At 32.9% G+C, this 22,108-nt stretch overlaps 1 protein-coding gene across 1 annotated transcript; it reads right to left on the minus strand.

Moving 5' to 3' along the window:
- Positions 1-7,477: 7,477 nt before the first annotated feature.
- Positions 7,478-11,922, minus strand: LOC114754671 (monothiol glutaredoxin-S17). Its single transcript, XM_028943468.1, has 3 exons — positions 11,597-11,922; positions 11,432-11,506; positions 7,478-9,042 (listed from the first exon to the last, which is right to left on the minus strand). The coding sequence occupies exons 1-3, from the start codon at positions 11,765-11,767 to the stop codon at positions 7,819-7,821; spliced, it is 1,470 nt and encodes a 489-aa protein (XP_028799301.1). The 5' UTR covers positions 11,768-11,922; the 3' UTR covers positions 7,478-7,818.
- Between the last annotated feature and the right edge of the window lie 10,186 nt (positions 11,923-22,108).

Raw genomic sequence — 22,108 nt, forward strand, 5'->3', positions numbered from 1 at the left:
AAAGGAACTAACACTCACAGTCCACGATGCACCATATCTTAGTTATAAAAGATTTTACTCACCTTAAGTACATGACCATGTTTGAAAAAGATTGAACTCCTAACATGGTTATAAAAATAGCCTTTCTTGTACTTGATTGACGCAGTTATAATAGAGAATAAACTACTATCAAAATAATTAAATCAATACATCAGATCTACTTATTCACCATACATGTACTATGAGTCACGATGCAGATCTAGACCCCAATTCGGGCTCTTATACTAAAACCAAGCCAAATTAGAAAACAACAGAATAAGAATTCAACAAAACCACACTCAACAAATATCCAAAAATAATTCAATGAATGCCCATGTTTGAGGTGGCAAATTAGCAAAAGATAACATAAGTGAATCATTTGCGAGGTAGAGTCCCTTTGCTACGTGACCTCTAGCCTTAGACTCCTTCCCCATCACGACTCCTTTGTTGATCTCACCTACAAAAACAACAAAGTGAGATAGATGTCCTAATAACATAAATTCCTACCCATCTCACCTACTAGCACCCTTAAAAGGCACTAGGTGGACTAATAGTTAAATTAAACATTAATCATGTCAATTTTAGACCACCAAAAGCAATATAGTACATCATATAAAATAATATCAAAGATCATCATATAACAAGTCATAGTGATCAATATTGTTCATTAATTTAAGTTTGATCCCCACCTTATATCCTCCTTATACCTATCAACTTGAACCCATGGGTAGAGCCTTACCATATGACTATTGACTTTTACAAATATCCCTCATGTGCAATGTGGATTGACTAAATTCGGTAAAGCACACGCGGGCCATAGGCTTCTTTTGAAAAGGTGCATGCTACCCCAATAGGTTTACTACCTAGTATCCTAATGGATATATTGCCATCGGGGTTTACTATCCTGAGATACTCCTTAAGTGTTGCAAATAAGGGTGTGTTGCCCTCTCCAAATTGCAAATAATAGTGCATTCTATGAAGGTGAACTACCTGGTTATATACTATATCTCCATCACAACATCTCCCTGTTATTATAGTTTAGACAAAACTCACAATCAAGGCATTTTCATTTCATAAGAGTTTCATCATGATATCAGTTTCTCAATTCTTATTAGTTATTACCACATACAGAGCATTGAGGTTTAGTTCATGTCATAATCACAATAGTAAGATATCAACACAATAGTACAACATACCTCGGCTAATTACAATTTATAAAATCATAAGAATATCACAGAGTAATGTTCTGGACCTTTCACTGCGGCGAAGATAGGGAGCTACATCTCGCCATGGCAACATTAAGGCATGCTTTGCCGAGGCAAAATGCATAAATTGCAATAAAAAAAACCAAGGGAGTTCTAAAATCCAATTTTTAAAGCTTATATCTGGTCTTAGAGTTCTAGAAACTTAATGTTTTCGTAACAACCAGTCATACTAATCTAAACCTTAGATAAAATTGGCAATTCGGATATTTTCTATTTATTTTTCTTATTCCAGTTCCTTTAAAACTTATCCCAGAGGTTACTCTTTAATTAATGGCCCTCTCAAAGGATCTAGTAGGAGAAACTAATAAGAGTTTACCTTACTAGGATTCCCAAAGCTGTTGTAGAGATTACCCAAAGCACACTTTAACATTCAGTAAACGTCTACTGTTACTCTGAGTCAAATTATATCATAGAGTTAAAGAACTACTAAAGATTTATCAGACATATAGCAAAACCCAAGCTAGATGAGGAGAAACAAAGGGAAACAGAGTTATGAACTTTTAAAAGAATTGCTCTGAGAAAACCCTAATAGAGTAAAGCTCTCTCTCTTAATAAAATTTAAAAGTGGTGGCATGATCCTGACCTTTGACCTCAAGCCTAAAGTAGTCAACAGTTCCAATAATAAGGCTCTTGGTGAGAGTCTTGAATTTGCTAAATCACTCCCTAAATTAAGGAAGATGTAAATGGTACAAAAGGAAGCCACATAATGTGACGTGAGAGAGGGAGAGAAAAAGAAAGAACTTATTAAAAAATGAAAATAAGGAGAAAAGACATGAGGGAGACTTTGAAGATATATTTTGATTGTGAAGGAGAGGCAAAACCATTCTTGTATAAGTATATATATTTGACTGTGAGAAAGGGTCAGGAAGGCATCCATGAGAGGATGACTAAATGCACAATAGAGTACTGGGAAAAAAAAGCAACAAACATTAGGAGGAATAAGGGTATGATTGGGTTAGGCTTTCTTTAAGTCATTAGTATATGCGCGCGTGCACAAACATATATATATTGATTTTAATTATATATACTGTTTGTTTTATAAAATAAAATTTAAATATACTTATTTTAAGAGATCCAGATATTAAAATATGTTTGAATATAGATTCATAATTCCATAACTTTTTTCAGTCTTATAAAATCTCGAAAATTTTAATTGGTGAAAATGACAAATAAAGAAGCTAGAAAATATAATATTATAAATTAGGCACCTGAAAGTTGAAAATGACAGAGAAGGAAGTGGTGCCTAATTTGGTATTTTACAAATGCAGTTAAATGACTAAATGTCCTTATACCAAAAAGTTTATTAACAAGTTCTAAATTGGTAATGACAAGTGTTAAATAGCAAATACTGAAAAATGTATTAGTAATGACAAGTTATTTATTAAAAGATTGTGAACTAGTAATGACAAGCTTGATATCCTTTTTTTTTTTTCCAAATATGATACAAGGGCATTTTAGTTATTTAACTATATTTGTAAAATACCAGATGAGGTGCCATTTCCTTCTCCGTCATTTTTAACTCTTAGGTGCCTGAATTGGAAAATGATAATTTTGAGATTCTTTTTCTAAAATTTTCCCTTTTAATTACTATTTACCTAAAAATAAATTTTATTTAATCATCTCCTAGATAATATATAGATTTGTATAAACCAATTGTTTCTTTGTGTACTCTTTACTTAATATTTGTTTAAAATTACATATACATATATATTTACATTTATTTCATCAATGAATATATTACAATTAAACACAGTTACTTTTTGACAAGTCTTTATGAATTATTTAAGATTTACCAAATTTTATAATCTTCTTGACATTTGATTGTCTCTATTTTTTCCCCCTCAAATATACATATACAATGTGCCTATGTGTAATTTTTTGCTGTCTTCTCTTATAGAGAGATACACAACATTATTATGATTATGTTCTTTGTGTTTATGACTTTTAAAACTCTCAAGTTTATTGATTCATTTGTTTTATATAGAAGCAACTAAATAATTTAATTTCTCTCTTATTTAATTTGTTGTCCTATTTTTTAAGCATATTGTTTAATCCTATATCCTTTTAAGGGCACTATTTTCATTTTAAGCCCCTAATTAAAAAAAAATTGGGATGTTACAGCTCCAGCAAGCTAGCTATCGGTGGGAGGAAGTCTTAGTTTTATTAGAAAAGTGGTGAAAGAGGGATTCGATCCCACAACCACCTCCATCATAAGATTATAGGTGACTATTAAGCCACCAAATTTTATCAACATTATAATACAAAATAATATAAGAGAAATTGGGTATAAATCCAGGTTTGAAAAATTAATTGGGCAATGGTACTTGAAACATTTAGGCCCTTGAATGTAATTAATTGTATTAGGAGAAATATCAAATTATCCTAATTGCATATTGTTGATCCAAAGTTGCATATGGTTGATCCTAATTGTATACTGCGGATGTATAGTTTTATATGGGACTTTATTGCATATCACAAATCCTAATTGCGTATCATTGGTCCAAACTTGTATATTGGTAATTATAATTGCATATATATGTATTACTATTTACATAAACAAATTCCTCTCTGCAGCACTAAAACATATTCATATCTACAAATTAACATTACAGAATTTGTACATTAGGGAAGGTGATTTGCAGTTTTGCACATTATGGAAAGGTATTTGCATATAAGAGAGGTGATTTGCATATTATGAAAAACACTTGCGTTTTATGGAAGATACTTGCATATTATTAGGAAATCTCAACCCATTGAAAACTCCTTATTGCCTTAGTCTACAGAGCTTTGCCACTGTCAATAGCTGCCACAGTGACCATTAACACCAAATTCAATAACGAAAATCATTAATATGCAACCCATATGCAATTAGTCATCCTTATATACAATTAGAATTACCAATATTCAACTTTGGATCAATGCTAAGCAATTAGGATATGTGATATGTAATAAGATTCCATATGCAACTAGGCATCCACAATATGTAATTAGAATCAGTAATATGAAAGTTTTGATTAACGATATGCAATTAGATTCCATGATGTGCAATAAGGTCCCATATCTAACTATGCGTCTATAATATGCAATTAAAATCAGTGATATACAACTTTAGACCAACAATATGCAATTAGAGTAATTTTGTCTTTTTCCTACTATAATTAATTACACTCAAGGACCAAAATGTTTCAAGTACCATTACTCAATTAATTTTTCAAACAAGGATTTATCCCTAATTTTTTCAATAATATATAAATTAATTTCTTAGTTTTGTGACAATTCCTTATTTTATCATGATTTTTTATATCTTATTTGAGGATTTTATCACATTTATTGGGCTCAAATGTGTTAATTGTGATTAACTTGAACTAAAAATGATTGAATGAAAATAGAGCTAAAAAGAGCAAAAATATCATATTTTAATGATTTATTCTAATTGATTGATTTTTGAAAAAATATGATGTTACACTATCTTAGATTTTACTATAGAAAACTTAAAATTCAAAGCTGAAAGTGGAAAAGATAATTGAGAACCTAGAGAATCGAAGAGATAAACTAGAAAAAGTCATAAATTTCAAATTAGGGTACAAGTATAATTTGTTTATATTTTTCTTTGCGAGAGACAAAACGAGGGAGGCGGATGACAGAGGAAGAACACGACCTTCATTTCTTTCTATTTCACTATCGCATCCTCCACTCTCCACTTCTTCCAGTTCGTAGTTGCTACAATGGTGATTGAAAAGTTGAAAGAGCTCAATGGAGCAACTCAAATTACCAGGAGCAGCTGAGTGTGAAATCCCTCTTGAAGCAGAGAGCTGGGACAAAGCTTGGAGCAATCTAATTAGGGAGTTTTTATTACATTTATATCTCCAGTTCTAGTTTTATACTTTGATTATCTTAGTTAGATGATTAGATTTTGATTTTGGAGTTGTTACATTACAGTTGTAGTGTAATTTGGGATTTGAATGTTGAGTTTGATAGTTGTGCACTTAGTTTGCATTGTTTAATTCTTAACCTGGTTGTTTGACATTAGATTGAGTTGGTTTAATGTTAATCTGTTAGGTTAAGCTGCTGCCTGCTGGTTCGATCTCACAATGATGAGATTGTTGGGTTTTGAATGTGCATAGCTGTTAATCCCTTCTAGTGGGACTTAATGAGGGTTGTTAATTTTGTTATGAACTCTTTTAGTTAAATGGGTCATTAACAGGTTAATCAATCTAAGTTTAAGTATTTACTTAAACTAATTGGTTGATTTGGAAATTAAAACTCTATTATATCTTTTGAAGCAAGAAAGGCACGATTTAAAGCTTTGAAAGGAATTCATTTCAATTGTTATATCTTTTAATCAAATTTCTTTCCTTTTTAATTCCAATATACCTTTTCATTTTATTTTCATAAAAGAAAATTCTTTAAAAAAAGTATTTAGAAAAAGTTTTCAATTTCTTTTGCAAAATAGATTTTAAATTAGAAAAATCAACAAAACCCCATTTTAAATAGTAATTTTGATTTTAGTTAATGTAGAACCTAGTCAATTTTGGTTCCAATAAGAAAGACTTTGATTTGCATCACTTGCTGAATTCTAAATTAAATTTAATTTGACTTCCAAGGTGATATGAGGATCACTTTGACTGTAGGTCATTCATAACTCTTAATTAGCTATTAATTACATTTTATTATTTATTAACAATGTTTATTCAATTGTTCACTGCACCTCATTGGCTATTTACTGTAAAAGATTAGCAATTAACAAGGTCGCTTTTTCAGGTTATTAACAATTTCTGTTGAGCTATTCACTATGTTGCTAGTTATTGGCAACTTTTGCTTCACATTGACAATCATGTTTTTTTTTTTAAAAAAATTTCAGACTTGATTCTTAATTAAATGAGGCCTTTTATTAATAAAAGTAGTGAATAATTTGAAGTCAAAGGACTCATTTATTTCTTTTAACAAGTTTGCAATTTATAAAATGTGATTGTTAAATACTAAGAAAAAGTTGTTAATAGCTAATTAAATATAATAAATAGCCTATTACCAAAAAAAATATAATAAATAGCCAAAGAAAAGTTGCCAATGACCTTAAAGAGTTGGCTTGTTAATTGCTAAACAAAATTTGTTAGCTAATGGAATATAGTAAAATAATTAAACAAAAGTCATCAATAAACTGACAAAATGGCCTTGTTAATAGTTAAACAAAAGTTGCTAATAACAAAAAAGAGTGATCATGTTAATTGTTAAACGAAAATTATTAATGGCTAATGAAATTTGGTGAATAGTTATCCTCCCACTAGTTGATTCAATCAAGGAACAAAAAATCAAATCAGATACTAAGCCGATCGAGGTAGTTGCTTAAGGGTTAGTGAGTAAGACTGGGCTCAACTCAGAATCAAACAGATAATATTAAAATAGTATAATTTAATTGAAAATAATAAAACACAACAACATTAATAATCACTAATAACAAAATTCAAGAAAATGCAACAACAGTTTGATTATAATAATAACAAAATACCAAAACATTGAAAATGTTTTTTCTTATGATTCTTCAATAACTAAAATTAATAATCATTGATATCAAAATTATTATTAAAATTCATTTAAATCTATAGTGATTGAGATATTAAGAGTTGTATGAAAAAAATAAAACAAATAACAATATAATCATTTAAATCGATTTATTACTGCTTCACACCTTTGAATTCGATAAAAAGGTTGGAAAAACTTTAAAATAAAAAAAAATCTTTTGGCCTGAAAAATTTTGGGATCTGACACCTCATGGAAATTTTGCAATTTCACAGCATCTCTCCATCATTTAATAAATTTTCGGGTTTTTTTTCCTATCATTATCCCTAAAAAATTATTATTTATATACTTTTTCAGTTTCTTTCACACCATTATGAGCAATTCTTGCATCAGACCGCCAACCCTTTTTTTCCCCCTTAATGAAAGTAATTCCGGCTGCTCTTATAATTACTTCCTTATCCATTTCTAGAACAGTACAAGAGATAAAAGATTTCAGTAACTTTTTTCTAAGTGAAAGGAAGCATAAATTTTCTTGTAGAAAAAAGTCTTTACTTAGAAGAACTTAAGCGCGGGATAAACCTAGTAAAAAAAAATTAGAACATTATTTCTCTTCACTACATCTCTATTGCAGTATTGAACCATCCGGATCAAATTTTGATGGTATAGATTAATATATATTTTAAAAATTCATCAAATCTGAATAATTAAACTCAATCCAGCAGTCTACAGTTGGAGCAGCCTCTCCTCTCCACTCGGTGGAGGAAAGCCGCTTCTGAAGAAGCTTGTGGTAAAAGATCATCCAGGAAGGCATATAGCTTGCTCATGTAGATAGATCCACAATAACAGTTGGCATGCTTAAAATATGACAACCATTTACAAGTGCTATGCAAACATAGAACATTATAGCGTCAATAATGCTGGAACCACGATCAAAATCGTCATGAGACTCAATTCAATACACGCAGCTATAATGGCTCCTACCAAATGTTCCCAGTTATTTGGTGTTATTGCACTAATCCTACTCAGATAGAGAAGACTTAAGTTCACCATTGTTTCGCAGCTCCATCACAATATCGCAGCCACCAATCAGCTCACCTTTGTAGTACAGTTGAGGAAAGGTTGGCCAATTTGAGAACACCTTCAATCCCTGCCTCACCTCCTCATCAGTTAGTATATCAAAGGAACCAAAACTTACACCCTCAGCTCGCAGTGCATCAACAACTTTGGAGCTAAAGCCACATCTCGGAGCATCTGGAGTGCCCTTCATGAACAGCATTACGGGTGAGGAAGCTATCAGTTTTTTCAGGCGGTCTTCAATCGATGCTTCTGGAACACCTTTTTCATGTAAGACCTTCTTGAGTTCTCCACTTTTTTGCATCTCCAACACGATGTCTGATCCGCCAATAAGTTCACCCTTGATATAAAGTTGGGGGTAGCTAGACCAGTTTGAATGAACTTTAAGTCCTTGACGGACTTCTTCATCAGCAAGAATGTCAAAACTCTGGAAGGGGACATTTTCCTGCTGGAGAATTTCGACAACCTTTCTGCTGAAACCACACTTTGGTTCGTCAGGTTTTCCTTTCATAAACAGCATAACAGGGCTTGAGTTTATTAGGCTTTCTAGTCGGGAAGTTAACATTGTACTTAAGCCAGTTGATTCTGATATGCCCCCCTTCGAGTTACCTGATTCCGTTACTTTTCCCTCTGTATTAGTATCAATTCCATGATCTTTGAACACATCCTTCAATTCACCACTCTCATGCATAGCAATTACTATGTCACAACCACCCAGAAGCTCTCCTTTGCAGTATAGTTGGGGATATGTGGGCCAGTTGGAAAATTTCTTCAAGCCCTCACGAACCTCATTGTCCGACAGGATGTCAAAACTTCCAAACTCGACCTTCTCCTTGTTCAAAATTTCAACAACTTTTTTGCTGAATCCGCATCTGGGCTCCTCAGGGCTCCCTTTCATGAACAGCATAACAGGTTGAGAGTCAATGAGCTGCTGCAATCGCTTTTTTAAAGTATCCCTAAGCCCTGGTTGCACTTTACTTGTTCCCTTTGGAGATCCATTTTCCCTTGCCATTTCTTTCACTGTTTCAAGAACAGTGGGGCCTGCAGCTAACCCAAGGCTAGCAGGAGAAGCAGCATCTCCAGGATTAATTGAACCTGCAACTCTAGCAACCTTATTGGCCAAACTTGACGGATCTGCGCCCTCTAATTTATCGAAGGTCTTGCCATCCTGACAGGAAAAGAATTTCTGTCAACTATTGAAACTTGGAAAACCAGGTAACAGGTGCCCTTTCATAGTAACAAGGGTTAAAATACAAAGAGCAAATCAGCAAAAATTGAGAGGAAGTTTAACAACTCAAAAGATATTATAATTCCAACAAAACTGATATAATGCCTCAATGCATGTGGATTTCTCTTTTATTTTAATAAAAAAAGAAAAATAAAAATTAAATAATTATAATAGATCACTAAAAGCTAAGAAATATAGACCACAACTCATCTAACTTAACCAATATGACATTGTCTCCCCTGTTTAGTATACACATCAACTTAATGGAATTATGGAACCCGTCCTAGAATGTTCCCTCAGTCTAGCGCAGCAAACGAGCATGCACACCTATCTATTTTATAACAATCCTTATAATTTATACACAATGATTGGACAGAGAAAATACTCAAGTACAGGAAATTTCCTCTCAAAACTCACAAGTCATGGTACTATTAAATACAACACTAACCATGCCATGAATAATTCACATATTGGCAAAAGGGAAATGGCTTTGCTAGGCCATCTAAGGTTTCCTATAGAACTCAACAGCAGGTAAAGTAAGACATCAAAAAACTACATAACTAGTGAAACTCTGGAAAATTGGTGACTACACATTCACCCCACTTTGATCTACAGGCCACGTATGCTACACATGCACAAATGAATCTTTATATAAACATACTCTCCTTGTTAAGAAAAGGTGCCATTATTTCTAACCAAAGCAATCAAAGGCAAAAACCACCCATTACATGCTACAGCCTCAAGGTAAAAATGCACAAAACTTAAGGAAAAGAAAAATCATATGTGAATGTAATGTAAATATTTGACAATAACAATATATGGTTATCATACTAATCAAGCAAAATATTCATATAAACTGCTAAATGTTTGGGATGTTACTTCATAGTCAGCTGTAAAGATCAAAGATCATAATCAAAAGATGGAAACGCCGCAAAATTCTCACAAGAAACAAGTCGATTTATATGGAGTATAATTTTTTTAAACAAACTTTTGTCAAATTTTTTAGACTCACAAGTCAGAAGTCCAGAATCCATTTAGCATGTAAACTTAAACACTTAGCAAATAATTAGATCTGAATTTAAGCATACATATCAGAAACTCGTGAGATTGAAATTAAAAATGTGCTGAATAAGAGTGCATCAACTAATTATTGCCTAGACCTCTTTCTGTCTCCTTTCTAACCTCTGTAAATAGGGTTTATCCATATTCCAAGTTTAAGTATGCTAGTGACAAGAAAAGTTAACCTATAAACCAGTAAAAGTTCATATGGATTAACAATAGCTGATGGAGAAACTATATCAATATTTATTAACTGAAAATAAAACCTAAAATGAATCATAAAACAAAGAAAGAAGTATTTTTTGAGGACAAACTATAACACTAGTTGTACATATATCAACATCAAAGCGCCAAGTAAATGAAGAGTTTTTATTGCATATTCACGTTAAAATGAAATCCACACATAACCAAAACACTGGATCACAATTTAAAAGTGAAAATTGAACAAAGATCTTGAAATCAGGGGCTGGGCCAAGAAAATGTGCATAGCAGCAATGTGAGGACCAAGGAGGCTTGCTGCATTTTAATGGAGGGTTGATATGAAGGCTTCTAAAGTACTGTTCGCTGCAGAGCAGAATGAAACACTTTTGGAAAGCATTTTTCTTCAACTATGAGATGGTAGAGGCATAGTAATGACGGAAAAGTGTGCTAAATAATACGAGATTCTGAATAATAGAAGAAGAAGAAGCCAAACTGAGCGTTACTAAAAACCAAACACGTGCGAATTTAACAGAGTTTACCTGAAACAGAGCTTAAGTGCAAGTTGAACCGTTTTCCTTGTCCTAAACTCTTAAGGTATACTTCGCTCATAGAGCCGAAAGGGAAATGGACTGAACATATAAGCATCATGTATTTCTGTTTGAGTTGTGTGTGTGTGTGGATATATCGTAATATGTATCTTCTGAAGCGCCTCTCACTAAATCACAAAGAATAGACAGTTTCGGTTTTAATGTTCCATGAAAACCTTCCTCTTGCATCAACTTTTACTCTAAGCCTAGGGAGATCATGCTCCAATGCCGACCCATGCCACCCATGACATGTACCTCAGAACATCCAGCTGAGATACTTACACTATACTGTGGATAACGATCATATGAATGGAGTTATTTTCCCATTTCCATTTTATGAACTCTATAATTAAAAAAGCAAAAGAAAAAAAACAAAACAAAACAAAACTTATGCAACGGCTCACAGACCACCGTCCGCAAATTGCCGACCCACCAGATCACAAACAAAATTTACGAATAAAATGGCACTCCAAACACCGTACCTTGCAGAAGACAAAGTAAGGCACAGCAGAAACCGAATACGCCTCAGATATCTCCGGCTGCTCTTCAGCTTCAACCTAAAACAAATGGGAGAAAAACGAATTAGACATAATAGAAATAATAAAGACCTTCAAAAGAAAAATTGAGGGGCAAAGACATAATCGAACCCTGAAGAAATTTGCATGAGGGAAATCAGTAGACAAGTGGGAGAAGACTTGGTCCATATGCTTAGAAGCATCACACCACGAGGCCCAGAAATGAAGGATGACTGGTGCACCAGTGCGAATGAGATTATCAAGCTCCGCCTTTGATTGCACATCTTTCACTGATCCACCCATTTTTGTGAGGTCGAGGCACAAAATTGAGAGGTTGTTTCTGCCTCGATGATTAAAATTCAAGCAGATTGACAAACTGCTGCTTCCCAACCCTAGAGGAAACAGCGAGAGGTTTCTGACTGAAAATAATCTTTTTCCTTTTTAAAAATATAAAAACAATAGTTTTAGGCTTTAGGTTCCGAATATGATTAATGATCTGCGAATGAACGCTGGCTTTCATGATTCGTTTTGCTTCCGAGTGTCAGCTCGGAATAGGATGCTTTTATAAAGTTTTTTTTTTTTTTTTAAAGTATTTCTATTTCATTTATTCTTTTCAAGGAACATGAGTTAGACTGAAATTAACTCGAAATCAAACAAGTCATATTAAAATATATAATTTAATTAAAAATAACAAAATATAATAATATTGATAATCTCTAATTATAATAACAAAATATAAGGAAATATAACAAAATTTGATTATAACAATAATAAAGTACAATAATATTAACAATGTCTATTTTTATAATTCTTCAATAAATAAAATTAATCATTACTAATACCAAAATCATCATTAATCATTCAAATATATCGTATTAGGAGTTGAATGAGTAAAAATAGAACCAATAGTAACATAATTATTCACACTGACTTTCACTAGTTTTAATTGATTCACCCCTAGTTCAACCTAATATTATTTTTTAGTTATATCTCGCATCTTAATCTTATTAATGTTTTACAACGGTGGACGCACTATAAAGAATATTAGGGTACTAGAAGTTTAAAAAAAATAATTTTAAGGTATTAACTGTATTATAAATAAGATCAGAGTGTTGGATGTATTTAAAAAATTCTACCATTTGTTAGTATAGTAGTACACCTAAGAGGGGGTGAATTAGGTGTTCCTAAAAAATTTTACTCAAAATCAATCAAGAAAATGAAATAAGCTTGAGTTAAAAAAATATCATTGAAGGAGAAAATGAAGAAAGAAGCACATAGCAGATTTATACTGGTTCGGTGTTAACTACTTGACCTACATTCAGTCCTCAGAACACCTCTGAGAGTTCCACTAATCCCCAAGATTTAAATTGGGCTCTTGACACCTCAATACAGTCACTCTCAATCACTCCCTTATAAGGTTACAATCCCCTCAAGATTCCCACAATCTTAAGCAACTCTTAGAAGAGTAATACAAGTTTAAATATGTCTTTCACAAAGAGTATTAAATGAACTCTAAAACTCGATAGATAAACTTAATGAGAACAAAGCACAGAGAGTAATAGATTTTTCTACATAGTTGTTCGTTCTCTTCTCTTCTTGCTCCATTGTATGCTTCATCTATTTATAGTTGAGCCTCATCAACTATCTGCTAGACTTGAGATGAAGTTACCATCGTAGAAGTAGTTGGAGATGTTGGCATCTTGTGTAGATTGAGTTAGCATTTAATGTTGTCAGATTCTTTTGCTTTTTCAGCATCATTTTTCCGTTGAAGCTCTTAACCTTCAATCGTCTTTTGAAACTTCTTTGCTTATATTATCTGTGAACTTAAGATACTTAAAGAAAGAAGTGAGAGATTTTATAAAACAATTTTAAGCGAGAAGTGAAATAAAATCAAATAAGTTCATCTTCAAAAAGGATCAAAGAATACTCAGATGTTCTTCAAGAGATAGCTTTCTTGAATATGTATTGGAAAAAACTATTCAAACAAAATATAGAGAACTTTTTGAATATATATTCGAGAAGACCAATTCTTGAATATATATTTGAGAAAATTGTTCAAAGTAGTTTAGCAAAACATAGAAAGCTTCTCAAGTATATATTCGGGAAGATTAATTCACGAATATGTAATAGAGAAAACTAATTAAGAAATATTATTTTGCTCAATAACTGACTTGATAATGCTTTTGCTTGATAACTTGTTCAAGTATGAAGTAGAAAATAGAACTTCTGGTCTTTGACACTTTAACTCTATTGCAAACAGAATGAAGGTCAACTTTGAGTGATCATAAATCTTTCAATTCAAGTCCAAATATTGTGAATGACTATTACCAGAAAGCTCTTTGAGTCTACTTTCCAACAGAAGAAATTCCACTCCAAAATTTATTGTAATTTCAAAGTTATCTCCATTATAGTGACTAAAGGTTAGGGACAAGGTGTGAATCTTAGTAGCAAATTTCAAGTAGCATATCTCCTTCATATGAAGTCATTGGAGTTGATCTTAGCATCCATATTGATCTTAGCATCCAAAAACCGTGTTCTAAGTCTAGTTTCATATGAATTAAGTTTCACCTCAAACGGATTTGCAGTTTAGAGATATTGTAGAAATACTAAACATATGTTAGAGTTGGATGAAGAACAAAGCATAATATAGTATGTGGTTTCTCGATAACGTGTTGGAGAAACATAGAACTCAAAAATGTACTTGAGAAACACATGTGAAAGTCATCTTTGAAGGTTATGTTTGAGCTTAGATGAGGGGCAATTCAAGGTATGTTGATATAACTTCCAATTTGATCTTGCAAGTTCTTATTTCTTTTATCTCTGTACTTCTTCTTTTGAATCAATCTCATGATAAATCCTTTCTCCTGTTGACCAAACTACATAAGATAATCACATTATGTTTACTAGTTAGTCAAAGCATGAGATAAGCATTTGATGCAAATGTCTTGCTCTAATATTTGACATCATCAAAATTAATCATATGTAACACCTTTGAATCAAAGGCTTTGATCCTTAAGATTAGAGTACCATAATTAATTTGGAAATATTAAGAAAATTAGTTAAATTGGTTATTTTACATGAATGTATGTTGGTCTCCCTAAACTACGCTTTCCAATCATGTGTATTGGATGACTGGAATTATCTTTTGGTTTAAATGATTATATTGTTATTAGTTTTATTTTTTCCCATTCAACTCTTAATATCTTAGTCACTATAGATCTGAATGAATTTTAATGATGATTTTGGTGCCAATGATCATTAATTTTAGTTAGGTGAATCATGAAGATAAATATTCTCAATGTTGATATACTTTGTTATTGTTATAAACAAACTATTATTGTATTTTCTTATATTTTGATCTCAAGTTGACCAGATCTAACTCACTAACCCTTAAACCACTAGCTGGAACCATTTAATGTTCGGTCCAATTTTTTGTTTCTTAGTATTCTTTTTCTATTTGAGTTAGAATGTTCACTTTGATCTCAATCATAAATGCAGTATTATTTGAATACTAATCATTTCTATTCAAGCGAATCGTCTTTCATGCACATATATATACCAAACACACTCAACTATATATGGGGATAAGCTCTTCAATTTAAAGAACTTTTTTAAGTTCAAATCTTATCTGAATTTTTTCTTGAGATATTCTAATTTAAGTGATCTCTACATCTCTTTGATCACAAAATCATCTTCAAGTCAATTATGAGATCTTATACTTTTATGCTATTTACTATTACATATATTCCAATTGATTAAGCAAGATTGAATATCATATGAGAAGAGAATGTTGAAAATCACCTCAAATGTCATAAGCATTTAATGTAGCTATTTGTTTTAAGTTTCTTTCAGATCATTAGTCCAATTGATAAGAGGAATGTCTTTAACATCCAATCATTTGATCAATTTTTAAGTAGAGGAGAACATTCCATGTAGCAGAAGCCATTCGATAGAATTAAATGTGGTAACATTTTACAGAATTTATTACTCTACTAAGAACATTCCTCATACTTTAATGTTCATTTATTAGCTCTTATAAGAGAGAGTTTGATTGTATAAATGTCTTTTGTTGATTTAGAGTTGTTAAATTACTAGAATTAAGGGAGAGTGTTTTTCAAGTACTGTTAAACTTCAGTTTGTAAAGGGGAAGAGAGAGAAAAGTGGAGAGAGAAGCTTTGAGAGACTGAGTAATATGTTAGCCAATCTTGGGCCCCCAAAACAGCTTCCAAATTACCCCTAGGGTGGTTCGGTTAGCATTTAGGGATTGCCAAATAGCATCATGAGTACAAAGAATAGAGAGGGAACTATGATTTCTTTGTCTTATCTAGCTTTGAGTTAGATTGTGGCAAGAGAGATGGGAAGGGAAAAAAAAAAAAGAGGATGCAACATGGAGAAGGTCAGCTCACAGGAGAGGTCCCCCTGGCAGACTGAGAAGAACCCTAGAAGACGGATGACGATATGGAATTCTTTGGCCATCCTGTGGAGCCATTATCTTATAAAGAAGTATTGAAGCCACACTACTACAAAAAAGAGTTTTTATGATGCTAATTACAGTGGTTATCTGGCAAAATGCTGTGAAAAAAATGGCAATGGCATTTTTACAATTATATGAAAGGACATTTCACTTTTCATGATGGTATTTTTTACGGTGATTTTTTAAAAAAAAAGTTCTTAAAAAGTCTATTAGAATTTTAAAACCATTTCCATCGCATGATTGTTTTTAACTTTTTACTGTTAAAGCTCACGGTCCCCACTGTTGTTTGTCACATCCCACAAAATTTAACATTGATAAGAGGGATGAAAAATTAAATTAAGGGCCAATAGGAAAAGAAGACCAGCTGAGGAAGCCAGACATGATACAAGATCCAAAAAAGGTCTGGATCGATATTTTCAAAATTATTGATCTAAGAAGGATAAAATGAAAAAATTTGAGAAAAATTCTAAAAAATTTTCAAAAAATGGTAAAAAGGTAAACTAGAGGTTTTGGAATCTCATTTGAGGCCTTGGAAGTGAAAATAGTATGAAAATAACTTATTATAGAATTTCCTGAAAACAAAGGTTTTTTGGGAAAAAAATAGTAGAAATTGAGCGAAAATAATTCTTATAATTATTTAGAGGCCTCAATAATTTTAGAAAAATATAAAATAATTATCTAAATATTTAATTGAGTTTATAAAATTGATTTCAAGCTCTGGAAGTGCAGGAATTAATTTTAAAAAATTTATTTTCAAAAGTCTTACTAATAAAGCCCTATTAAGAGGAAATTCAAAATGAATAGTTAAAGGTGGAGAAAAATTCTAAAAATTTTCAGAATACCTTATTATATTAAAATAGGATTTTTCATGAAGAAAAATGTAATTTTAGAGGTCTGGAATAATTATAAAAGGTTACAAGTGAATAGTAACTGATATAATTTAATATTGCTTGAAATTGATATTTTCTAAGTGGGCCATCTTCTTGGATCATTCTAGATCAGAATTGGGCCTCATTTTGGGCCAAGAAAGCTCAAAAGTTTTTTGTAAAATATGGCCCAACATTTAAATGGATTTAAGTTCAATTTACACATAACAATCAATGGAATATTCTTGAACATAGGCACATGGCAAGATTAGAAATTTTGAGGCATGTGATATCAACCTCATGGCCTCTTAAGTGGCAACCTAACATGCCACATATGAGGGAAGGAAGGTCAGAAATTTTTTTTATAAATACCCCCTAATTACACTGAGTTGGCCAAAAATTGACAAAAGAGGAGATTATTGATCTTAAGAGTGAGCTCTAGATAGTGCATTTGAAGGAGGAAGTACCAAGCTTTGGTCAAGGATTTATTAAGATAAGTTTGAGTTTTATTTTGGTTAAGTTTAAAGCTTGTTATGGTAAAAAATTTAAGCTGTAATCTAAGGTTATGGTGGTGCCATATTTTGGTCAAGTGAAGCATGACTTAGGGAAGGATAGAAGTCTTGAAAATGAGTTGAAATTACCATATTTAAGTGGTATTTAGATTGATTTTTGGAAGAAAACCAAGTTAGGAACTTTATACCTACCATTCGGCCATAGTGAAATTTTAGGGTAGGAGTTTGTTTTGATGTGTTTTGATCAATAAATAAAAAATCGGACCGGACACTGAACCGGTCTAGATAGTGGGTCAAGGATTAATGGGTCAGACCGGAGTCAGACCGAGGTCAAACCGGTCATATTAAAATAATATAATTTAATTAGCAATGACAATAAAAATAACATTCATTAATAATAACCATTTAACAAAATACAAAAAACAACCAACGTGGTTTAAAGTTTAAACATTTAATTGTACCAAATTACCATTAACAAATATATATCTTCATCACTACAGAAAATCAAAATCATCATTAAATTCATTGGCAGGGCCAGGAATGGAGACATCAATAGTTGGAAGAGGAAAAGTAGAAGGAGTAGCAACATCATCTTGCAAAGGTGGAGGTTCAACAATATTCATATCATCATCACTACCTAAATAAGACAATAATAAAATGTCAATTAAGTGTAAATCAATATGAAAATAAAAATATTTATAACTTCTAAGAAACTAAGATAATAATACCTTCATTATCCCTCCCAGGAGTTGTCAAATTTGAAATGTCTTCATTGTTGAAAACACTTTCAAATGTCGCCACATCTCTATCATCAAACTCTAGAACAGGATCTTCTTCAGTCATCCAAAAGTCCACCAAATCAATGTTTTCATAGTCAATAGGATCATAGCTTGCCTTCTGCTTCTTCAATGTACTCTTGACAAATAAAATTTCAATTAGATGTAAATCCATATCAAAATAAAATCAGCCATAACTTATAAAATTACCTATGCTTCAATTGCAAGTTATAGTTTGTGAAAACTAAATCATTTAGCCTCTTGTGCTCCAATCTATTTCTTCTTTTTGTATGAATGCGTTCAAATAAACTCCAATTCCTTTCACAGCCAGAAGAAGAAGAAGTTTGACTAAGAATGCGCATCGCAACATGTTGCAACTCTAGCACTGAACATCCATAATATGTCCACCATTCATCTAAATCATGGAAATATCAAATATAAAATTAGTGAATGACCATCAATATACTATTAACTATTAAATACAAACACTTACAAGGGTCAAGTTTCTGTGCTGCTTTTTGACATGATGGTCTACTGAAAGATTCTTTAGCTTCATGATAAGTAGTTGCTTGTTTCATTACCAAGAAGCCATCAACCTCTTCGTCTGAGTATGACTCCACCATATCAATTAAAGCCATCATTAACTTTGACTTGATCGGGCAGTCTGGAGCATATGTGATTGCAGGATTCAGCAAATATGATGCTCCATGAAGATTGGTCTTCAAATGCTTATCCCATCGAGTTTGAATGATTGTTGTGTATGGCTTATACAGGTCCTTGTTCTTCTTAAACATCTCTTTAATTGCCATTTTTTCCCTTCGCATACCTTCATAAACATAAGGCAATGAAGGCTTCTCATCTGAATCAACAATTCTCAACAATTTTATAAGAGGAGATACAATTTTCACAACTTGATAACAATCATTCCAAAACCGATTGTCCAATATGATTGCACTAAAATTTTTTCCTGCTTCAGTCCTTGATAATTTGTGGTCCACAAAGTGTTTATCAACAACTAAAGCTTACAAGTCATTCTTGTGCATATATATGCTATGCAATGTAATAAATGTGGTAGCAAACCTTGTGGCATGAGGATGCATAATTTCTTTCCAAGTTAGTCTTTTCCTCAGCCATGATAAGAAAACCATATGATTATATGCAAATACAATTATCTTTGATGCCTTTGATGCAAGGTCTGACACGAGGCATGCTTGAAAAGTCTTTCAATACAAGATTCAAACAATATGCAGCACAAGGTGACCAATAAATACTTTTATACTTCTCTTTAATCAATCTACCACATGCTACATAGTTAGCTGCATTGTCAGTCACCATATGAACAATATTTTTAGGACCAATCCACTCAATGACTTCACAGAATAGTGTGAATAGAGTTTTGGCATCTTTAACTAGATCTAATGCATCAACAGACTTCACAAATACCATACCATGTGTAGAATACACTAAGAAGTTTATCAAAGTACGTTGTCTAACATCAGTCCATCCATCAGCCATGAGTGTGCAACCATTGTTTTTCCATTTAGCTCGATGGCTATCAATGAGTAACTGACATTCTTTTCTCCAGTCACTCAACAAGTTGGTTTTAAAATCATAAGCACTAGGAGCTTAAAACCCAGGCCCTATTGAAGCAATGTCATCCACAGCTTTTTGAAATAAAAGACAATCAAACGCCTTAAACGGAATGTAGTTTACAATAGCCCATTCAGCAATCAACATTTTAACATTATGCTTTGCTTCTTTAGTTGCTAATGCACTCTTAATGCTAGGTTGGGAATTAGGAGTTGTCCTAGGAGCAAAAAAATTGTCTATGCTCCCAGAAGCTTTCCTCTTCCTCACACTACTTGTGACATTTGGTGATTCAACATGAGTTTCTTCGACTTCCTCTTCTATGTTTTCAATAGTTTTCTTCTTTGACCCTTCTTTTAAAGACTCTGCCATTTTATAATGTACATCATGTGGAACTTTTTTACAAGCAGCTATTTGACCAACAGTGCCAGCAAGATGTTGCTTTATCCTATTTATCCCACCTCCTCTATAACTATTAGTACAAAAAAGACACGTATATATATTTTGTGTTCCTTCTTTTTTGTACACAATATGTGCCCATGCTAGATCAGTTTTGGCAAGTAATGAGGATGTGGGTGTGGAGGTTTTGGTAGGGGGATTTGAAGATCCAGTATTAGGAGTCATGTTGTCACTTCCAGAACTTTGGTTATTTGAAATATCCATCACTGCTACTAAAAAAATAAATCAAAAGCTTAACACAACATTAATGATTAAACAATCAAGTTATTCAGTTTCAGATTTCATATTGAACAAAGTGGGGAACCGTCCATAGTTTTAAAATCGAAAACATATTCAAACTTCACTACTTCAGTATATAACTATATACAATGACCACAATTTTAAACCAAACACGGTTCACAATTTTGAAACCAAACAAGTAATTCTAAACTAGAGCATCAAATTATTCCAGAGTACCAAATTAATGAAATTATTCCTTTATGCAAACCAAACATAGAATATCCTCAAGCAGATACAAATCCATGGAATCCATTGATGGGTTCAGATTTCAGAATATAATTAATTTTCATAGAATATCCTCAAGCAGAAGCAGAATTCAGATTCCAGAATGACAAAATCAAACCATAAAAATAATAGATGGTAGAGATTATCACCGTCACTTCCAAGTTCAAATGAAAATGGGTGAGTTTGCTGAGAGTGGCCGAGAGCAGAGACTGAGAGTTCAAACGAAAATTGGGAGTTTGGACTTGGGAGAATTGAGATCAGCGAGCACTCAGCCACTCACTAACAACTTAGATCGACGACGACAGGGCAGGGAGCTTCAGGCGAGGCACGGGCAAGGCGAGGAGCTTTAGGCGAGGCGACTGTAGGGCACCGAGCAGCTTCAGGCGAGGCAGGGGACGATGGTCGACAACCACACTGAGAGTGAGGGCAGTTAAGAGTGCGAGCTTCAGCGAGCTGGGAGATTCAGTGAGCACACGGTAGTGAGATTCAGTGAGCTGGGACCGAGGACAGGGCAGTAAGCACATGGCGGTGAGATTCAATGAGCTGGGACCGAGGATGGGGAAGTGAGCACCGACGGCTGCGGACGACCAAGGACGAGATGGAGATTGGAGACCGAATGAGGAAGAAGGAGACGGGTGCGAGTCGAGCGAGGCTGTGTGAGGGCGAGCCGGTTTTGGATTCGATTTGCATTTTTTTTTTAAATGAAACATCATCGTTTTTGGGCTCTGTAGGGGGCAAAGCAATGAACCGGATAAACCACCTAAACTGGCAGTTTACCTGGTTTAACACCGGTTCTTACCGGCTCAATCGGTTTACCACCGGTTCAAACCCTGGCCGGTTCTTGCCTTAACCCAGACCGGACATCAGGCCGGTTCACCGGTTGAACCGACCGGTCCAGTCTGATTTTTTTTCCCATGGTTTTGATGATTCTAATGAGCTCAAAGGTTATGTTTTGTAAGGAAACACCAAGAAAAAGTGTTTGGAATCATTGGAATCAAAATTAAAAATTTTGAACTTAAAGGGGGTACTATTCGGCCAAGCTGAAATGGAAGGGAAGAAATGTGATTTTGTAAAATCTCAATTGCTATCTGAATTCTACATAAAAAAAATTGTGTAAGAATGGCCCAAGAGATTGATTGAAACAAAAAAGAAATAATTGTCAAAAATCAAGAAAAGAGAGATTTTAATTGAGTTTAATATCAAGTATTAGTGTTTATGCTTGAATCATTGGTAATTTGGAATATGTTTGTGCTTGGAATGATAGGCATATTGTAAGAGATCAAAGAGAAACACAATTTGTAACATCCAAAATTTATTTGGGCTTTATAGTGATAATGATCATATAAAGAACAACCAAGAGAATTAAATTATCAATTTTTCAAGTTTATCATTATCTATGTTGTGCCAAATGTTCTATGGATACAAGTTTTTTAATAAACCAAACTCTTTCTTTTTTGATTTTAGGC

This window comes from Neltuma alba, unplaced genomic scaffold (genome assembly GCF_004799145.2).
Source record: "Neltuma alba isolate B1F8T4 unplaced genomic scaffold, ASM479914v2 tig00010174_pilon, whole genome shotgun sequence".
NCBI lineage: Eukaryota > Viridiplantae > Streptophyta > Magnoliopsida > Fabales > Fabaceae > Neltuma > Neltuma alba.

Excerpts from the sequence above, each read along its gene's own strand:
- LOC114754671 (XM_028943468.1), bottom strand. The coding sequence starts at position 11,767 with ATGGGTGGATCAGTGAAAGATGTGCAATCAAAGGCGGAGCTTGATAAT. Across the intron at positions 11,507-11,596 it reads CTCATGCAAATTTCTTCAGG|GTTGAAGCTGAAGAGCAGCC; the intron begins GTTCGATTATGT and ends CATTTGTTTTAG. Across the intron at positions 9,043-11,431 it reads CTTACTTTGTCTTCTGCAAG|GATGGCAAGACCTTCGATAA; the intron begins GTACGGTGTTTG and ends TTTTCCTGTCAG.